Raw genomic sequence first — 22,214 nt, 5'->3', positions numbered from 1 at the left:
AAAAAAAAAAGAAAAGGCAGTAAAGGGAGCAAGTCCTATAGCCGCCTTGTATTTTAAGCAAAATTTTTGTATATTTTTCTACATGATCGTAAGACCTACAGTAATTATTTCAGGATCAACGTGGTCACAAGCCATTCCTCTTTTTACTGAAGCGTTGAAAATGCTAACGCTATTTTTTGGTAAATGTTTTACTTCAGGTACCTAATTAGAGTTGGGTGAGGCAAAATGCGACAAAAAATAAAAAATGTAGTGAATCTTCTTTTTTATTTCACTCTTTACCATTAAATATATTGTGGAGACTTACATTTGGGTAAAACCTATGTGCTTCATAAATAATACCGTGTTGTCCCAGTTCCGAGGGGTGTTTTAAAAATAGATAAAAAATGTCCCAGATGTTTCGTTTTGCCTCGACTTGCCGGGTAAAACGAGACACAGCGTGGGCCGAAACGAGACAATGTGCGAAAATTTTATCCATTTAGATTTTGCGGTAGAAGCACCTGAAATTCACTCATTGGGTCCCCGCGCAGTCTTCCTGAGTCTACTCATTGCTGTACGCGCATTGAATACATGCGGAACACGTCGCTGTGCTGCTTCGAAACTCCTAGCAGGTGAAGCCGCCCCCGTCTTTCCTTCTGTCAATAGTGTCTTTTGTTTAAGGCTTGCACTTCGTTAAAATATTCCGTGACTGGAGGCTAGATATGTTCTGACGTATCATCTTGCCCTCACCTCTACTCTTTTTTTTTTTGCAATTTGGATGCAGAACAGCACGGGAATTTTGCGGCTTTCAACTTCGTCATCCGGGCTTTGTGTGGCGATGAATTTCGGATTTGATTGATTTGATTGATTTGTGGGGTTTAACGTCCCAAAATCACCATATGATTATGAGAGACGCCGTAGTGGAGGGCTCCGGAAATTTCAACCACCTGGGGTTCTTTAACGTGCACCCAAATCTGAGCACACGGGCCTACAACATTTCCGCCTCCATCGGAAATGCAGCCGCCGCAGCCGGGATTCGAACCCGCGACCTGCGGGTCAGCAGCCGAGTACCTTAGCCACTAGACCACCGCGGCGGGGCTAATTTCGGATTTCTATAGCGTATTCTTTTTCTTAAATTTTGGTATAAATAAGATCTCTCTAAAACTCCATTTAAACACGTGCTTGTGAATGGCTTGACTTCAAGATTATCTCAATTTTTTTATGTGACTCTTGAGAGCATTCTGGGAAACAAGGAACAGCCTCATTGTAGCGCGAACAAAGCGAGTCCTGTCCTCAACAGCAACCAGTGTTTTTTTTTTTGTCTTTTCCCACTCATGAAGCTTTTTATCATATTTTCTTGCACTTCCTAATCCACATAAACGAAAGATATATTACATAATTAGTATGCACAAATGATTCACCATATCAAACACTGTCTAAGGAATTTGAATGTTGATTGGGGCCTTTGTGCCTGCCACGTGCCCGAGTTAAAAAAACAAGTTCTGCTTTCAAAAAAAGTATGTAAAAAATACCCTACCCTATAACTCGGTAATAGATATTAGACGTGTTGAAGAAGAGCAACACGCAATAATCATTCTTCTTTCAGCACATTACCAATTACGTCATCTAAATATTGGCTGAATTCTTTGGTTCGAGATACTGTGATTGCTGAGATAAAGAAACGTAAGTATAAAGAAGCGTGTTTCGAAATAATCGCATATAACGATAAAATTTGCATTATTTCAAAAGTGCAACTACGTAACAGCAAATTGACGGGCCCGCTCAACAGGCAACACCCAGACTGTCATCCAAAAAATATATATTTTTTTGTTTTGAAACGGCTTGTGTGGTGAGCCTCGAAATATCACTTTTCACCTGCTGCGTAGCCCTGTCACGAAAGTACTATCGACGCAGATCAAGGGTGCGTAGGCCTTGCACTGTGCTGTGCCCTGGCAAAATTACAAAAGAGTTCAGCGTGTTCACGCAAGCTATAATGCCATCATCAAAAGGGAACACAGCATCAAGAGTGCATGTTGTCAGTGTTTGGTGTCCGAGGAAAACGTTTTTTGTAGTGTGCTCCGACACGACAACTCGACGTCTCATAAAGGTTTTGAGTTTCCCCATAGAGACATTTAGCAATAATTCTGAATGAGGTAGTTTCAGATAAGTTGACTGAACAGTCTTAGTAACATATGCTGGTAGGTGTTTGCTTTGAACAAATGCTACCTCAGTCAACTAGGCTCTGGTAATTTTACACCTAGTTTCAGCGTCTTTCGGGCAAAGGCCGTGCGATAGACTGGTATCCTTTGATGCCATGTGAAAATTCTGACCCGGAGAGCTTTTCACATGTCGTCCAAGCTGTCTCTCTTTCTTTTAATGACCAAACGATAATACTTTTTGTCCTTACGAATGATGGCACTACAACGACGTCCCCAGCCACATATAGATATCCTGACAGAAAGCTTGATGTATCTGGTTTTTTCATGTTCGCAGTTCTGGAGCCATTGTTTTCTGAATGTGCCAAATGCACTGCAGCCTGCAAACAGTAACCTTTTCATATGACTTTTATGCATGAACTCCAAATAATTCCTTGCCACGTCAGAATGAAGGCATGTCAGGACACTGCATAAGTATTGAAATATATAATTTTAGAGACGAAAAAAAAGCCTACTTAGACAAAGAAATGGCTAATTCTTGTTCAGAAAACAACGCAGATGTTAAATACCGCAAAACTAAATAAGTGGTATTTTTCAATACTTTTGCTTACCGTGCCCCACTAACTTAATGCGGAATTTGAGCAACAGTTGAATTCTGGTGACGCCTTCGCAAACCTGCTAAGTGTCTGCTCAACCTGCTAAGTTTCAGAGCTCAATAGCGTTTAACGTTTGCGAACTCTGAATGAAAGAATTATATTTTAGGATAAATTTTGCTTAAAACTAATAAAAGTTCTAAACTACCGTAATTATAGAACAAAATAAACGTATTAGGTAACTGTGCTATATCTACGTAGCCTGCATGACACCATCACACATTCCTTTTAGAACGAGCCCGCTTGACAAGTAAAACGGCGACAAAGCAACAGCCACAGTGCGTAGAGCTTTTGGGAACTATGATGGGAGTTAAGCATAATTTCGAACGTTAGATTTTCTCCTCTCCACAACCAAATTCAGCCATCGCATTCCTCCACATCACCAGCTATGGTGGCTGTAACACTTGAGAGTTGACCCAAAGGCTCTAGGATCAAATCCCGGCTATGACGACCGTGTTTCGGTGGAGACAAAATGGCAGAGGACCATGTACTTAGGTGCACGTGAAAAACCTCCGGTAGTCTAAATGTCTGAAACCTTTCACTACGGCAACTCTCACGATCCTATCGTATAGTCTGGGATGTAAAAGCTCAGCAACTAACTAAATTCCCCCACATCTTGAGGTGCCGCATTCAGTTGCTTGACAGGATATGTGCTCTGCGCGTGAAACGTCCAGTTCAGCGATGATAACACGTAGTTGTTTCGACTCAGGCAAAGTACAGCATGCATGCCATAGTTATGTTCAGGCCGTCATCGGTTAAGATTGATTGATGTGTGGGGTTTAACGTCCCAAAACCACCATATGATTATGAGAGACGCCATAGTATATAGACTACTCTGGAAATTTCGGCCACCTTGGGGTCTTCAACGTGCACCCAAATTTCAGCACACGGGCCTACTTGATTAAGATCGGGCGGGTATTTTGTAAAGATGCGTTGAGGTCGATTCCACGATCGACTTATCCGTCCCTCGCGACCGGCATGGTGTGCGGTATAATATGAACGGAACATCACCCAGACCATTGACGAAGCACTCAAAGATCGAAAAAAAGGCATGGCTACTTAATTCCGGCCTTCAATTTCAAGTCATCTGTATTTAGTAAAGCAGGCGTTACGAACATAAAAAAAAAGATGCTTTAAGCACCACAGTTACATACCAAGGGAAGGAGTGCGTGGAGAAAGTAGCCGTCTTCAGAGATCCCCTGTTTTATGTCAACCATTTATATTGGCCCAAACGCACTGCAGAAACCTTGAGGAGATAATAGGCTTGCGCGTCCAGCTACATTGAATATATATGCTTTACAATGCGGTATTCAAAAATACACTTCATGGGCGCTTTTTGTCGTCTGTGACAATACAGTGCGATAGACGTAGCTGATGTCAATTTTCGAAAAAAAAAATGTTGACGGCGATAATGTGTTCAAGGAAGTATTGATCTTCGCATATATAGGTCCGTATGCATCCACGATGATCACACAATATAACGGCATTCGATTGAACTTTTTCACGGGAGAATAATAACAAGGTTCTACGTTAAGCATTGGTGGACTGATGAGGGTGCACTGTTTTTCAGAGTTGCTTCTCTCTTGAGGTGTCCACCAAAATGGTAACCATGTAGAGTGGGCAAAAAAAATCGCAATAAGTGCCGGAAGGAACGTGTACAAGCCCAAATGTCTACACTCATTTAGGCGCATCTTCAGAACACGATATTAAGGAGGAAGAATATATCCACTTTATAAACATCGACCTTTCTTATAGCTGATCAAGGCATGCCAATCGTAAAACATTCATGCTTGGTTGTCTTGCTCGCTTTTCCCTGAACTTTTTGCGTACATCAGCACAAGCCCGTCATTCTGCGATGCTTATAGCTATTTACCGACCCGACAGTAACATTCCACCGAGAAGCGTAACATTTCAGGAACATGTTCCAAAGAAGTTGTTTTTATTACGCAGTTTTCACAGATACATGCGTAGTTTTGTACCAATCAGGATCAAATGCCCCAGAGAGAAGCGATTCTAACAGATCACTTCTTTTTTTTAGGAAAGGAAGAATCATCCAACCATTCCATCCATCCAACAAGTTAGATTAGAAACAAGTGCTCACGATTTATGCAGCCTACGTCCGGCAGAAGGCGTATCTTTGAGTTTTTTTTTCGTTTTTTTTTTGGTGCGCATAGGAACAGTTATTTCTCCGGAAATTATCACTCAAATTCCAGGAACGATTGAGTGTAATTGTAAGTTTTGTATACTGGTTTTCATTTTATATTTATTCCGCCACTCTTGAACCTGTAGTGCGAAAAAAATAGAAAGATACTTACCAATCCCACCTTCTAATTAGCGGAGTTAGGGACTTAGGGCCATTTGCTTTCCCGGTAGTCGTCGTTACAATGAGGAATCGCCGTTAAAACAAAATTTATAAAGAAAACTCCCGAGTGCGATCGAGATTTTTGCAGTAAAACAATACATTTTTTTTTACTTGCGATCACACTATAAGACATTCATGATGGTACACTTTTCTCATTTTTTTTCAGACCGTGACGCTCAATTGGCCTCCTTCGCAGGAAGTTTGGGAAGGTTTACAAGAGCCTACAATGCACTGTTTCTTTCCGTGCTTAGGCATGCACAAATTCACGCAACAAAAACTGAAAGGCGCTCCACCATCGACGGGATAATGGCGAAGACTGCAGGCATAGAAGCAATGAAAATGTGGCTGTCGCTTTCTTACGTTTCTGCAGCGTATACTCAAGCTAGAGCTGTACCGGAAGGAACAGGAACATTTCCTTCAGCCTTTTTGTATGCGACCAGAATTAATGATCTCGTAGCTGTGGATCCGCTTCGTTAGAGTATAAAGCAATATATCACGAGCACAACGGTTCTAAAAAGAAATTTTTATACAAACATAAAGGCAATATTAGTAGAAAATTGCCATTGAGGAGGTCCTATGTTGAACAGTTGTTGAACATAGGGCCTCCCATCTTTACTCTTAAAAAAAATACAGACATTGCTTATTTCGATCGCTACCTTGAACCCGACAACTTCTGACGCTAACGCACTTCTGAAGCACGACTGACAACTGACTTGTTTTTTCGTCACAATTGCGCATCAGTTTATTTGTCCTATTCTGTAATTGCTAGAGAACTCTTGTACTTCTTTATCCGGGAAGCATCACGTCTTGTGTTCCACACCATACGACACACTTGCGGCTTAGCGGTGAGTACGTTTGATCTGCGATAAAAACCAAGAGCCTTTTGCCTGATAACAGAGAGGGAAAACTGTTAACATGGGCTTCAAAGATATTACAACGTGTATAACTGAACTGCTATAAAGAAAAGTGTTCAGGAGCGAGTGACGGCACGAATCGCAAAATTTAGTGTAAAGAAATACAAGTTATGGGAATGCGTACAAACGTTAAATCTGAGAAAGAGCCTCATTCTGATGGTAACACAATTTAGGCGTCGCTACTAGTTCTTGGTGTTTCAATTTGTGACAAAAAAGAAAAAATACGCATGACATCTTAAGATGATTAGTATTGAAGCTGAGCTTCTTCTGCCGAGGTTTCAAGACGAAATACATGTTTTGTAACAACAGTCGCTCAAACACGCTATGCGACTGAATGCTGATTTTTTTTACATATTTCCTTTGCTGCATTTTAGTAACAACAGCTATACAGGAAATGTTTTCGACAGTGACAGCGAGACTGCAACTGCATACAAGACAACGCGCAGTGGTGATCGGGAGAGCACTACAAATGTTACACGAAACCCCAAATCCAAACGGAGATGAACGATCGAAAAAGTTTCGTGTGAAATGGTTAGGAAAACGAAATGCTTGTACTTACAGTATGTCTCGTTGACCAGCTTGAAAAGGCGCTCGGCCTTCAGTTTGCTGTTTCTCTTTCCCATGTTCGTAGCGGTCAGCGTGCGTCGAAGTTGTCGCCGGAAGAAACAAAAATGCAGCCGATGACAGAAAAAAAAATATTTTGATCGACGGCTCACTCGCAACCGAAAAGTTCCACCACTTCTTGCCTTGCTGCTTTCTACTACTCGACAGACACCAAAGTTCGAAAGTCGCCGAGCGACTTCAGCCGACGGCGCGGCGCCTTCTCACCGTCGGATCTTTCAGTCGCAGTCGCAGTGGCCGAAACAAGCGGTAAGTTTCTTCGCACAACTATAGCAGCGAGAAAGCAGATTAGTGGAGCTTCAGAAAATCAAAAGGTGCGCGTCGATTCAGCACTCAAGCAAGCTAGCTAATGACTGGCGCGCAGATGTCGTCAAAAAATGCCTCGCACTATTTAACAACAGACAGATGACGGAAGAGGCACACACGGGCCCGTGTCCAGAGGCTACAGCCAGCCGCTGAGGCCAGCAGCGCCAAAGCCGAGCGTGCGCTGCCGCGGCCAGCACGAGGCTCACTGGACCGATCCGATTCGTCGGTGCTTGCCCGCGCGATACCCCCGCTCTCCCTTTCCCCCACAAGCGCGCCGCTCCCGGGTTCGCAGCTCGATGCTCCCGAGGAGCAAAGAAGCGCGAGCTTCGCTCCCCTTTTCTTCACTCGGTGCGCGAACTCGGGTTCTCTCTTCACCTTTTTTTCCCGGGGAAGAAGGGTAAAGCGCTCCGAGCGCCCTCTTCCCTACATAATTCCGCTCGTCTCTTCCCCTTTTGTTCCCCTTCGAACCAAAACACAACGGACGACTCGTGCGTGCGAAGTCACAGAACGCGCGCGCTGCGTAATTTCGTACGAGTCACATCATATCCCTTTCCCCGTGACCTTGGGCTATGACATTAAAAAAAGGGAAGAACACTGGCCGCACGTCAGCCTGCCCGAGCTCTTATAGGGAGCGCTTTCAAGGGGATACCCGAAGGAGAAAAAAGCTTTTTTGGTTTATATTGGGCAAGTTTTCTCGCGTGGTATCGTTCGGCAAGGGGAGACAGAGTGAAACGCGAGACGGCGCTACCTAACAAGACACCTCGGCGACCGAGGAAGACGAAAAGTGTGTTTTGAATAAGTGCTACTTCTGCTAACTCCGCCGTATTTCTGTGGCAATTTAAGTCTGTTGATCGGTTTTCGCTGCTCCCTTGGAAGAGATGGCTGTAGACCACCTCAGGCGCCTGCTGGCACCAGTGGCTTTAGCGGCTTTAGCGGCGGCCGCCTGCTGGAAGCGGATTGGACAAGTGGGCGACAGCGACAGTGAAGATACTCATGGCTACTCTCTGCAGTGATGACTTTTCAGATCACGGTTTCCAACCTGTGTGGAGCCGCAAAGCGAAGAGGAAGAACATGAGCACAAGCTCAACCTCAAGTATTAAACTGTAAGTTAAACGTGAAAGTCGAACACCTATACCATCCTGTTTCTGCCTGCACTTCCTACCGTCAGCATGAAACGCCTTAACAGACAGTCTGTGTCGAGGTCTCTGGAAGCGCTCGTGCCAAATAAGATCATGGACATAAGAGTGAACGCCAGAAAGAATATACTGGCTGTTGACGTCCTGCACGCATGTGCTTTGGTCGTTCTGCGCAGTGTAACTGACTTGGACGGCAATCAGGTGCGCTCTGATGTTCCCTTGAGACTGATGTAGTAAGTGGCGTGATCTACGACATAGATGTGACTATTTCAAACAACGACTTACAAGTTCTTGTCAAGTCAACAACTGATATTCCCATTGTTGATGTCGTCCGGCTGTGCAAATCTCGCTGTGTGAAGATTGCGTTTAAGAGCACATCCCTCCCCTCTCATGTTAAGGTGGGGCACTTCAGACATGCTGTGCGGCCTTTCATTCCAAAACCTCTTCAGTGCCGTAAATGTATTAAACTTGGACATGTGAGCAGCGTCTGCGAGAACTCGGCGGTATGCCACCGCTGCGCCAAGCCCCATGCTGCAAATAACTGCGTCGCTACCGCCAACAAATGATCGAATTACAATGGATTCCATGAAGCCACGTCGAAAGACTGCCTGCGTATTCAGAAAAAAAAATGCATTTTGAAGGAGGTGGTGCGCGATCACTCATCTCATTCAGAAGCCGCAACTAAAGTCAGAAGGCGTCGTTCACGTTGACGTCAGTCCTCAAGGACGCCCGCTACCTGTTCGATGCGTTTGCCAGCTCCCTCATCATTACCGCCTTCTTTACCTCCCTGACCACATGCTTCGGGAAAGACTGTAAAGGAGAAGGCCAGTGAGCATACCCTAACTGCGATAGAGTGGCCTGCACTTCAAAGAGAAGCAGCATCAAGCGAACCGAAGGAGTTTCATAACGGCCAGCCCGGGATACCGGTTCGAGATCTTTCCAACCAAGACAGGCAAGTGACTGCAATCGTGCAATCAATAATTGCCACGATTTGCACGCTACTGAGCAGCATACAATCTCTGTATGCTAAAAGTGCATTGAAAATACCGGATGCACTGAATCCAGTGCTTCCTAACATCGTATAAGCACAATGGCTCAACAAAATCTCTTACGCACTGCAGTTAAAAGTGCGTCGATTTTTCACTGGAATGTCAGAGGCATGAAGTCTCGTATCTCAGACTTTTGCCAATTTGTTCGGGCCAATCAACTCCCTATACTTGTCATATGTGAACCAAACGCATCAACGCCTTATAGACTGTCAGGTTATGAAGCTTTTTGTTAAGCTGCTTGCGAAGAACGAAGCATAGTAATTGTTTACATTCACATGAACTTGACTTATGTTTCACACTCCGTAAGCTCAAACGACGACAATCAGTACGTGTGTCTTCGTACAAAGAAGAATGATGTTTCGTTCACACATATTGGGGGATATATATTTCCGTGAGCGCAATTTATTTGCATGCGACAGATTAAAAGACATCCTAATGCGGACGCATGGGCCTTGGATCATCACCAGTGACTTCAACGTCCATCACATGCTTTAGGTGAGCACTAGGATGAATTCCAGAGCAGAAATATTGTTACATTCGCATCTGACTACGACCTTTCCATCATGAACGATGGTACTCCAGCATATTTGTGGAGTCTCACGTATGGCAGTTGCCTTGACCTGACATTAGTGCCATGGTGCTTCTCTTGAAGTTAAAGGGTTTTGCGATATTGAGACTTATGGCAGAGATCACGTAGCCACCTACGTGAAGATCGATGGACTCAGAAGAAATTTCTCTTCCGGTGTTGTAATTGGCACTGACTGGTCGATGTTTACATCGCGTGTTGAAGACGCTTGCCAAGAAGGCCTTGCCTGCAGCCTGGAAAATACCATCGCAGAAGCTATGCAAGCGTTCAAATATAAATTATCATTATCGTCTAAAATAACACAGCTTGATATCGAACTGGAAAGATGAAGAGCTATAAGAAGGCGTGCTGAACGACGATACAGACGCACAAAATCAATTTACGACCTGGGGGAAGTAAGACCGGCTCCAGAAAAAGATTCAACGACGTATTCACAAGCTGGAGAGCGAACGCTGGAAAGCATTCTGCGAATCTCTAGACCCTCATAAACCGCTGTCATATATCTAGAGAACAGTTCGTGGTCTTCGCTCCTCTCCACAACAACGGCACCCTTTAAAGCTTTGGCACTTCATCATGAAAAAACAGAGCTCGAGGTGGCCGAAGAATTTCGCACGACAGTTTCCGGGAATATTATGAACGAGAGCATCGACGCCGTGATCGTACCTGAGAATCGATTACCGGAATTGGACATTCAATTCACCATGGACAAACTAGAAGGTGCGTTAGTAGCTTCTAAGCGCACGTCATCACCAGGTCCAAATGGTATTACTTATAGTGCGTTGGGACATCTTGGACAACAAGCGGGAAGAAAACTTTTTACATGCTCCAATAACTCCTGGCTAAGCGGTAGTGTTCCGTGAGAATGGAAAGTAAGTCGATTAATACAAATTCTGAAATCGAGAAAACCACCATTGGACTTGACAGCGTATCGCCCTATTGCCTTGATGGAAAGAATGTTATATTTCGTGTCGACTTGTACTTGGAATGATAAACTTTAAAACTGCCCTTCCTGCATGACAGGATTCTGTCGGGGCCGCTCCTCCATCGACTGTGTCCTTGACTTATCGACATTTTCTCAGCAAGAAAAAAGTCGCGAGCGTATATCAGTGTCACTCCTTCTTGACGTGAAGGGTGCATATGATAATGTAGCTCATGATGCTATCCTCACTTCTCCCACATGCAATGGGAATTGGTGGACGAATATTTCAATGGATAAAAAAACTATATAACTGGCATGTTTTTTTTGTGTGTGTGCAAACAGATGAGGGTAAAACTACCGAACATTACACCTACTGCGGAGTACCTCAAGGAGGTGTGTTAAGCCCCACCTTGTTCAATGTTGCCCACATTGGTCTCGCGGAGGTTCTGCCAAAGTCGGTATGCCTATCCATATACGCCGGTGATATTTGCCTCTGCAGTGCTGCAGTTACTCGCCCTCAGGTGCATGCAGGAATACAGCGGGCAGCAACCCTCACGTTAACGTACTTTCAGAAACAAGGCCTTACTATATCAGCTGTGAAGTGCGCGTTGACTGCGTTTAAACGCAAACCAATGACGCCATATCCTGTTTACATCAATGAGCAGAGTGTCAAATATGCACAGACGCATCGTTTCCTAGGCATAATTATCGACAGAAGTCTTTCGTGGAGCCCGCATTCTGCGTACTTAATTGAAGAAGAGACTGCTATCTATTGTGCATATAATGAAATTCATGTGCTGAAAACATGGGGAAATTCTGTGGCTTCCATGCTACAGTTGTACAGGGCCCTATTTCTGGGTCTATTGCGCTACTGCTTGCCGGTACTGACGAACACTAGCAAACCCAATACTCATTCATTGGAGAGTTTCCAGGGTCAGGCGCTGCGTATCTGCCTATAGGACTGCCCTGATGCGCTCCTTTACCTATGCCACAATCGCGCTTGCCAAGGACCATCCGGTTAGGACACAGAGTTGTGGATTGCCTCAGAGCGCACATTCTACATCCTAGCCATGTCCCCGACCAGCACTTGGCCATTATAACCCTTGAAAGACCACGTGCTACGTTTTCAGACGTCATAGCCAAGCATCTAAACAGCATTCCATCAGGATGTACGCCAGCTACGAGAATTTCATGTCCCTTGTAGTGCCCGAGCAGCCGCAGGACCTCTAGAAATTCCGGGTATCAAAAAAAAGCAATCAGTTCAGAGTAGCATTGAATCAAGCAACACTGCCATTATTATATGAGTTGTACTTGGACCGAACCCAGATATATACTGATGGGTCGGTGTTGCCCAGCAGCTCATCACGTGCCGCTGTAATTCCGGCTGCAGCAATAACAATCAAATTTAAGTTGTCGAATACGACTACGTCTACGGCTACAGAGCTTGTGGCTATGAGAGCCGCTTTACAATATCTCGTTCAAGAGCGTCCTCGAAAATGGGTCATATTCTGCGATTCGAAGGCCGCACTTCAGAGTTTGCAGCCTGCCATGCGTAGGAGGAATCATTAACAAATGGTACATGAAATAAGACATTGCCACCATCAAGCTCTAGCACGAGGCATCATATTACATATCAATGGCTGCCTGGACATATTGGTATTACTGGAAATCAATTAGCCGATGATGCAGCCCGCTTAGTCCTTGAAGGAACACGCGTGCTCCCGATTCCTCTATCAAGGACTGAATGCAGCAAGACAACTTTACTTGCTGGCTCGAAATCTTACGCGCACGTTCTGCTCGTCTACCAGCTTCCAAAGGTGTCACTTATATGAACTGATTCCTTCACTCAAAATACTCCTACCATCCCTATTTTCCCACTCCGATGCGACACTGTTATGCCGCCTTTGGTTGGGTCTTGCATTCACAAAGGTGTGCTCCTTTCGCATCGGTATGACAGACACTTCTACATGCGACTCCTGCGGAACTGAAGAGACCATCGAACACGCTCTGTGCAGCTGCACTTGCTACGACATACAGTGATGCCAGCTCCGGATGGTTTTGAACCAACTGGACTATCGACGATTCTCTGTGCAGGAGATTCTGGCACCTTGGGCATCTGCCTCAATTGCGCAGAAAGCGACTAAAGCACTCCTACATTACTTGAAGACAACAAACCTGAGCGACCACCTGTCGACTGTGTGTGCTTCCCCGAGTGTGCGCGTGATTGTGTGTACCTTTCTTATCACTCTGCAACGTCTTTTCTCTCCTTCATGTCTTCCCCAGTGCAGGGTAGCAAACCAGATGTGCGTCTGGCTAACCTACCTGCCTTTCCTTGCATCTTTATCTCTGTCTCTCTCTCTCGGCGACGGAAGTCAAAATAATGGATGCGAAGAGCTAGTGCAGACGGTGTGCCGGTGTAAGAAAAGGAACTGAAGTGAATAGAAAATGGTAAAGAAGATTCATGGTTGGAGTAAGTGAGCGGGTTGCACCGACTGAACGCAGTAAACACACAAAACAGTGAAGCGAGCTACGCCCCTTGTTTCGCAGAAGTGTGTGCACTCATGAGAAAGATGAGAGCCGCTACTCTCGTACAAAACTTGCTGTAAAATTATGTGGCTCACAATGTAGCGCAGGGCGCCACAAACTGTAGAATGCGGATTATGCTGGCTCTTTTTGGTGCCGCTCTGAAGACGATGACAGGCGGGGTCATAAAGGTTGGCCTAGCCCTTATATGACGTACACCAACTGGAATATTTTCCATGCCATGCAATTACAATCCTGCTCCCAGGCTGGCTCGTTATAGATTATTGCTGAATTGCTTCGAGCTAGAATTCTGGCGACGGACAACGGCTGCAGGGAATCCTTTTTCCACCGTTGCTTGGCATTGTCTGTTTGTAACAAAGGAACATGAAGAGTATCAGTGGCAGCATTTTCCCGAAAAGTGTCCTATAATTCAAGGTCACCTCCTGCTGTGCTTGTGCTCTGCGCGAATAATTACGTCCACACCAAAGTTTCTAGGAAAGTTTCCTTTGAACACCTGCAACGTGCTTCTGAACTTGTGAACTTGCATTCGACCAGGCTGTCGAATACAGCTTAGCAGAACCGAGCGTTGGGCGAGTTGGTATTCCACTGTGGATGGCATTTTGCGCAAAGAGAAAAACAAACAAACAAAAACATGAAGGAAAAGAGAACCGACAAGTCGGTGCTGTCTTCTTTCTGGTCCGGGTGCTTTTTTGCGCATTATGCCATTCACGATGGCCAATATGTTGGAAAAATATTTAGAAATTAGAATAGAGTTTACCTATTCATGAGACCATGGGCCGGCAATAGAGCTCAGATTCCTTCAGACTAAGCCGAAAACTATACTTTTGTATAGGGCTCACTCGTGCTAAGGCTCATCAAAGTTTTTCTACTCAGCCGGACGCTTGGTGTCTGAACTCCAAGAACTTTTGCTGTTTCGGGCTCACCCCTACTCAACGTCGCCAATACTCACCTCGTCCAAATGCTGCCGGAATCAAATACATCAAACCTCTGCTCAACCGGGCTTACTGTGACTGAAAAATTCCCAATATTCAGATCAATAGTTCTCACTCAGGATATAATCAAGTCTTACTTAATTGGTCTCGCTGAAACTCACGTGTTGGTCAGAGACTAAATGAATGCAAGGGAATGGATTGAAGGGACAGTTGGCAGGTCGATGTTGAGAAAAAATGTATGAGCGAACGGCACTCAACAGACCAGCAGGTGAGTAAGGGGACGCACATAAAAAGGGCAATGGCTCTCACAATGCCAGTGACTGTTTCTGAGCGAAAGGGACCGAGTAAAAAAGAGCTGAAATGTTTTTTTTTTTTTGGGGGGGGGGGGGGGGGTCTGTTCTAACCACATCTCACTGCCCTAGTGAATCAATATTTTTTCGATATTTCTTCAACACTAAAGACAAACAATTAGCTGTTTTAAATTGATGAACTGCACTCTGAGAAGTCTAATGTCATAGGTTTTACTGTCGTGAGTTCATTACTATCAGGGAAAGTCGAGGTTGAAGTTTAATTTTTAAATTTGCGCCTACTTCACTGCGCGTGACCTTAAAAATTTGACAAATTAATTTTCGTATTTTCATGACATTAGTCGGATGAAATTTTCTGAGACTTCGTAGGCTAAGTCTACGGCGCCCCAGATTACAATAAACCTAAATTAAATCGATTAGAAACTACGTAAAACCCAGTACACGGCTTCTAAAATTGATTACGTAACAGTGTTCGGTCCGGGAATCTCAAGGTGGCGACTCCACCCGCCTTTTCTTTTCGCGCGTTTTCTCGCTTACCAAGTGTCATGTCGTGCTAAAAGTGGCATTCACGGGATCGCGAAATTGTGGTTGACTAATACGCAAAAAAAAGCCTTTTGCCCTTCAGTGTCCCTTTAATGCTGTGTGTGCGCAGATGTAATACCAACCCAAAGTTCGTCTTGGCCGAGAAGCCAGACGAGAGCCACCTAGCAACGCAGTTAGTTTCGAGGTATTAACTCATATACGATTCGCGAGGCAGCCTGAATAACAATATGTAGCCTTTCTTGTCAATAGGGTTCACTCAAAGTTTTGAAGATTAGTTATGTTATTTCATTATTCATCTGACAACTATATCGCTCACAGGGAAATCGGCGTTGGGCATGGCTCTCCCCGTCAAATAAATTCATGCCTGCGTGTCTTGGGTTAAAATCTGTTTTTACGTAGGCAACAAGTCTTGCTACGCATGTGATTGGAAGATCTGAGGTTGTGGCATTTTATGTGCATTGTGACGAGAAGAATAGGGTAGTTGTTAGTAAGCGCTAGTGCTCGTATCTTCTATTCTTTGTGGTCCGTTTTGGCTTGCGCTAAAGTCTTATGACGGTAATGTAGACCGCAAGAATCCGGACGTTCTCGCAGTGAAAACGGTCTAGCTCCTGTGCAAGCAATGTCGAGGAGCCAGAGGAACCGGAGTAGCCAGCGAAACAACTTGACCATTGTTACTATTCAGTTATTTATATTTTATATAGTAGCCGTGACGCTTGGAAAGCTAACGTTTTTGCAATGTGTGACTATACTGTCCAAGTCCTTTCACACCACAAGGACACACAAATATTATTCACAAGATATCAATGACACTGTAGCCAAGAACAAATTTAAAGCTCATGCCACAGAACAGGGCGCCAAACCAAGCACCTTGCGACATCTACCTAAATTTTGTTTTTATGTAAAGAAACAAGCTTCGCCTAAATCATGATTTTGTAGTACCCAGCCATACTCCTTGCGTGTGCTGCAGCTGTGAAATTCTGATCGCCGCTGTTTTTTTGGGTTCACGCCATCAGCAGTGCTTGCAAAATGACCACGCTGTCTTCAGCCTCTACGGGCGCTCTCTGAAACAGGAACTATGACTAGGTGCTCTGAAAACTTCCCCAAATATTTACGATGCCAAGCTTTCGCAAACGAGGGTTCCGCCCTTAATAAGTAGGTAGATAACTACTTGTTCTAAAGGCAGACAGTTGGACGCTAGTGTTTTTTTTTTCATTTTTATTACTACTTTTTCAAGTCCTACGAATGCGCATTAACTTTGCACGTATGCATCTCAGGCGTCAGCTGTCCCTGCTAAGCGAATCCATGAACTTCTACTTTTCTACAACTATAAAAACGATCCCATCTATATGTTCTACCCTCGTCGCCCACCCCACGGTTTTTTCTTCGATGCATTCTATAGAATTTAGATGATGATGGTCAGCTGAACATCGCAATCGCATCAAATCAGCCCAAGGAGAAAATTCAGCTGTATCTCTCACGCGAAGTATTGAAACGACGGAAATGAGCCATATAGTGGCCTTGGATGTTAATTCGACGTGGGGTCATGCCACAGAGACGGAGCACAACGTGTTTTACAGCATACGGTACAAAACAAAGAAAAAAGGAGCGTGTGTATTTGCGTGTGCATGTGGGAGGGGGGGGGGTGTAGAAGGCGTGCGCTTAAACATTATAAAGAGACAAAAGTATGCGGCGCATTCCGAAGAATTCGGCGCACAGGTGCAAGCGAGGCAAAGACGCGGCGCAGTCGAAATGCTCCACGAAGGATTTGTGTGAGAGGCGCGCGAAGCGGTCGAAACGAGCGGAGAAAAGTTGTTTTGGAATGCGCGGGCAAGTATAAAACACATGCAGCAGAAAGCCGTGGCGAAAGGAAGGTCCGGATCGCAATCCGTGCGCATAAAGCGAGCGGGCATTCGCGTGCATCATTCCCTCCGCAGGATGCGATGATACGAGCAAAAGAAAAAAAAAACGATATACAAATGAAGAATACCGAGACACACGAAACAAAAGAGCAGGGTGCTTCCTTTACCAAGAAGACCGCAATGCCATCGCCACACGTCGTCAGCGACAGTCGTCGCCTGCGTGAGCGAAAGACGTTCGCGCATAGGCACACCGGAGGTGCGGAAGTCAGCCAAGACAGCGGCGAAGTGAAAATAAGTAAGGCACATGGGTTTTCGGTGCCTCTGACTGACTCCTTCGCCCAATAGTAGACCTCGAAAACGGAAAAGCTCGCATCTCCGTATATACACACTGGCTCCGCGTCCGTTTTACTCCGGAAAAAATCTGTCCCTGCCGAAGTCTACTTTCGTTTCTTTGTTTCTTCAGGCAGGTTGCGGAAAGCAGCTTCACCTATTCTTGGCTGCGTAAAAACCAAGAAAAGTAAAAACTCAAGGAGAAACAGCGCACAAAAAAATGACGATGATCCGAAAAGGCTTCAGATTGTTTGGGCGAGGAGGAAATGGAAGTGTCTGTATTAGGGAGCAGGATACATAAGTATCCCGACGGTGGAAGATGCGTCCAGGTTTCTTTTTCTCCGCGACTTTATGTACTCTCGCAGCATCAAGAAACAAAGTAGGAAAAGATAGAATCGCTCGTTCGAAAAAGAACTCGCTGGCGCGTGTGAAGCAGCACCGGGGCTAGGGAAACAGAAGCAGCGTTATCTCTTTTCCTCGATGAGCTATGGGTAAGCGCTTCGTGAGACTGCTTTCTCTAGGAAACAGTCACACGGGGTGGCACTCCTCTTTTAGCTTTTGTACGGGGCATCATTACGGCGAGACAGTCGAAAGAAACCGTGGAGGCTAAGTTCATGAAGGTCGTTTAAGGCAGCGCATTTCTGAATGCATTGAAGAACATCAAGTGGTTGTATTTTTGAAGCTATTTGCCGTGCTTCGACCACCATCCACTTTAAGATTGTATATTCGTGCTCTGTGAGAATAGATGTGAGAACATTCTAAAAATAGTGGAGTAAAAAAATAAATAAATGGTACTGTGATTTCTTTCAACAATGAGTGTTTTTTGAACAGGCTGTTTATCAAGTGTTAGCATTTTCCTGTATGTTCGTGTGTACTAAATAAACCCCAGTTGTTGATTTGTTCACGTTTTCGTTTGTCCTTTTTTCGCTTATGATTCTAATCTTGTTCGATTGGACTTCTTTTCTATTCCAGGACTGGTAAAGGAGGGCTTGTAGGTGAAGTCGGCGTGGTAACAGTAATGATGCCCTTGGCGTAAGCTAAAAGGTCGATGGCATAGCTGAAGGATGAGCAGCAACAATAGCACGCAACAATACGCTTATGGTAAATTCCAGCGACCAATTCGAATCACTTCAAGTAGCACTTTTTCTGCTCAATGTGGAGAAAGTCTGTTCCGATGGCAGATTAAGAGTACTCCCTGTATGTTTCGCTGTTAAATTAGGAGCAGCTCCCAGCTCCTCCATCAGAGCTCACTTGACTTTGCGAATAGCAGTGGATTCGGCCGGAAGTCGCAAGCGCCCAGCGCGTGAGCCGAGCGTGGCGCTGACCACGAGAGCGACGCAACGCGCTGCTTGAGAGCGCTCATTTTCGGCGCGCGCGTCCGCGAAGGCAACTCGCCAATGAATGGCGCTTCGCATGGGTCCACTTGCGCTTACGCGGGGATTGATGGGCTAATGGTAAACTATAACTATCTTTTAATGCAATTCGTTAGAGAGCATGACTCAACGTCATTAGGGGAGAAGAAAGAGAAGTGAAAGAAAATAAATGGAGATACTACTGTCGTAAGCAAGAAGTGATCAAAACAACGAGCGCTAAACCGGGAACCATCTTTTTTTATGAGAACATTGGTGAGTACCCAGCGTGACTGGTAATCAAACCCAGCATTTCCCGACTTTCTAACCACACGACTACCACTACTGTCGATGCTATTCCGGCACGCTGACGGAGTGCGTGTATCTTTATATATAATATCTGAGGCTTGACGTCATAAAACTACGATATTCTTATCAGGGAGGGAAAGCTCCGGAAACTTCGATCGTCTTGGATTTTTTTAACACGAACTGACATCGCACAGCAAGGTCGTCTACCACTTTGCGTCCATCGAAGTACGGCTGCTGTAATACGACTACCTCCAACAAAATACGAGTCGTAGTAACAATACGTATTGTTTGTTACATTGTTATAAACACCGATAACGAGCACTGCAACCACAGTTGACGTTTTCGCGATATGACACCAAGATAATCTTTTTTTTTGTGTGTGTGCGCAGCTTCAAGCAGTGGCGTAGCCCTGCGGCGGAATAAACTTTCAGGCAAAGTATAGACGAACTTTATTTTTCCTCACTCTGTGCTGACTTGAGCAACCTAACAGGATGAAGCTCTATCTGGAAGGTAGCTTGCTAGATCGCAAATTTCATAACCTTTACTTTTGCTACCTTGAAGTAGTAAAAACAGCGTAGTTTTGGAACTCGAAAATGCCGGTTAATTAGTTAGGTAATCTTCCTACTTTTTTTAAGGATCAAGCTTGAAGAAATACAAGCGTCTATTGGAAATTGGGAGAAATATAGCACATGACAAGCATCAAATGTGTAAAGTGTGATCGACATGCACTTTGATGATTTTCTGTTCTCCTGAAACCACTGCCACATTAAGCTATTTTGAAGTAATGAGATTCTCAAGAGTTGTTGAATCTGTTTAACAAATAAAGATGTCTCGACAGCCTATATTACAGCGGACTGAAGGGTGAAACGGAAACTGAAGCAGATGGTGTGATGAAAGTTTGGTGTATTGCGAATATCTTGAATTACAGTTGTTTAGAATTGGATGAAAATACCATTTTCTTCGTTTTTTTTCTTTGTGGACAACAATAATCCCGTGACATTACGTTATCTGCCACAAAAATTGGATGTACTTATATGACGGCAATCATGCATTGAGCCAACCAGTTTAATTAATCTCACTAAATCAATTTTCCACTGGTTACAAAGTAACACTCATCTATCTCCTAAATATCTAGCTTGAGTGTGTGTAAGTGCTAAGAATAGACAAGTCAACACAGCACAGGTGCTTTATAAAAGCACCTGTTCTGTGCGAAAGGTGAAGAACACTTTCTAGATGCGCCATTTTCCCTTTGTTTTAACCGCTGGCTTAAATTGTCAATCTCTCGTAGTGAGTACGAGCCACATGTATAGAGTCAAGCAAGCAAACAATCGCACGCAGGCAAAACGAATCGTCATCTTCATCTGCTAGCGCGAGCGGCTCATACAACCCGACTTTCGAACGCACTTGACATTCGTAATGAAGGACACCGCATCGGTATATTACCAGCCGTGAAAATGGATGCATCTACCTGTCTCAAGGTTTATGGTCTCCTCGACACTAGAGCCTCCAACTTTAGAGAAGGCTCGCCGTCCCACAGGAAGTCTTCTTCGGTTTCCCTCGAACTGGTCGAGAAGAGATATGAGACGACGTGTCCACTGAGCTGTCCATCGAGGACGTCGACACAGACAACCAGGACATCGCAGTAAAGCAATGGAATAAGGTCGACCATGCGGTTCAGTGGGACCTCCTCGTCGGCACAGACGGGAAGGACGAGGCGGTGTGTCATTGCCGCAATCTGAGGCACGCGAGCACCACCCAAAGGGTCTGGTGACAGCCAGAGACAGTTCGGTACCGTTAGCCTCATTATTTCGTGTTTTATTTCTCTTCTAATAATCAGTAGAAAGAGCTTCCATTGTAAAGTATGTCTGGGCTTTAACGCAATTGGTATTAGGGAGTGAGTCAGCACTACCCCTGTGTTTCTTTGTCTCGTGCATACATCTAAATGTAGCTACAATCATGGTATTGGCGAGTATGATCGCGATAATAAAAAAAAAAGGTTCATCGACGGTTACGATACCAGGTAATGCTAAAATATGAATAAAGGGTTGTGGCATCTGGCTTGATATGTTATAAGGGGCTAGTCAATAAGCCATGATTTTCGAAGAAAAAGCGTGCAATGGGCACAAAACACGCACGAAAAATACGAAAACACAGCGCTTGTGTTGGCGTCTTCTTATATGTGCGCGTGCTTTGCGACCCTTTGTGCGCCGCTTCTTCGAAAGTCATTATTTGTGAACATTTTAGAGGCAAACAATGCTGAACATTTCAGAAAAACATGTATGGATGATATGCATGGATTAATATGTGGTCGCAGCAACTTTCAACCTTGGCAAAAAGAACCTCATTGTGCTCTGAGAGGTCTCAGTGCTGATGTTGTCTTTTTGAATGCTTGAATTTCATTGGAATATTTAATGTACTGAAATATGTATATGATGATGAGCCTTCAGCTTTGCTGGCACTCGCCCACAATGGGTGATCGGCCAAGAACCAGGTGGCAGGATAATCAAGTGGGTTAGTTATGAGTCAGGCATTCAGGTTGTCTCGTAGCCGTAAATAATAATAACAATAGACTAACAAGGTAGCTTTTTGTTGCCGGTATGTACGCACACACGGCAGAGTAAACCTACCTGTGGCTGTAACCTAATGTAATCCCTCCGAAGGATAAAATTACTTCCACGTTTATTTTTAAACCTAGCTTCTCAATTGGTTCGACCAGGTATCTTTTCCTTTGATAAGGATATCGTTGACAGGATAAAAAGAAATGATCTATCGACTCTGATTCCTTGCAAAAAAGACATAACGGATATGCTGTGAGTGCAGCTTTATGTAGGTAATAATTCAGGTGCGGAATCCTGCATCGTAATCGGGTGAATGTAATTTCTAACTGTCGAGATACACACCACTGTTTGTTCCAGCAAAATCTTAGATGTACGAAGTCTCTGACTTTATCCAATGATAATTTTTCAATTTCCTTGTGCAAACAAGAATTTCTATATCTGAGTGCTCTTGCATAGGCGAAATCAGGTAAAATAGGTAAGAGTGGTCCGCTTTAAGATGCTTTGGCTAACGAGTCTGCCATCTCATTTGGATAAATCCTGCAGTGGCCAGGTATCCATAGCAAGTGAAATATTTTCAGGTTTGCTGGTAATAAACTGCTAATCATACTCAATAATGTAAATTGTTTTTGCTGTAGATAGTGCAGTGCATACTGAGAGAGAATCGGTAAGTATGACTGCTTCTGGTTTGCTTTCAGGAAGTTTACGAAGTGCTAGAATTATAGCAAATAATTCAGCAATGAATATAGGCGTGTAATCTGGTAATCTAACTGAAAAAGAACAGTCGAGAGAAGTTCAGAAAATGCC

The 22,214-nt window shown here is 44.4% G+C and overlaps 1 protein-coding gene across 1 annotated transcript in view; it reads right to left on the bottom strand.

The window, feature by feature from the left end:
• LOC119161941 (frequenin-1) overlaps positions 1-6,883 on the bottom strand; it is a 355,468-nt gene extending 348,585 nt beyond the window's left edge. The window contains exon 1 of the mRNA XM_075880028.1: positions 6,621-6,883. Within this exon, the coding sequence (XP_075736143.1) occupies positions 6,621-6,684 (64 nt within the window). The 5' untranslated portion in view covers positions 6,685-6,883. The remainder of the gene's footprint in view (positions 1-6,620) is intronic.
• Between the last annotated feature and the right edge of the window lie 15,331 nt (positions 6,884-22,214).

This window comes from Rhipicephalus microplus, chromosome X, assembly GCF_043290135.1.
Source record: "Rhipicephalus microplus isolate Deutch F79 chromosome X, USDA_Rmic, whole genome shotgun sequence".
In the NCBI taxonomy this organism is placed as follows: Eukaryota; Metazoa; Arthropoda; class Arachnida; order Ixodida; family Ixodidae; genus Rhipicephalus; species Rhipicephalus microplus.
Note: the sequence above shows the minus strand (reverse complement) of the source record. Positions and strands in the feature narration are given on the sequence as shown.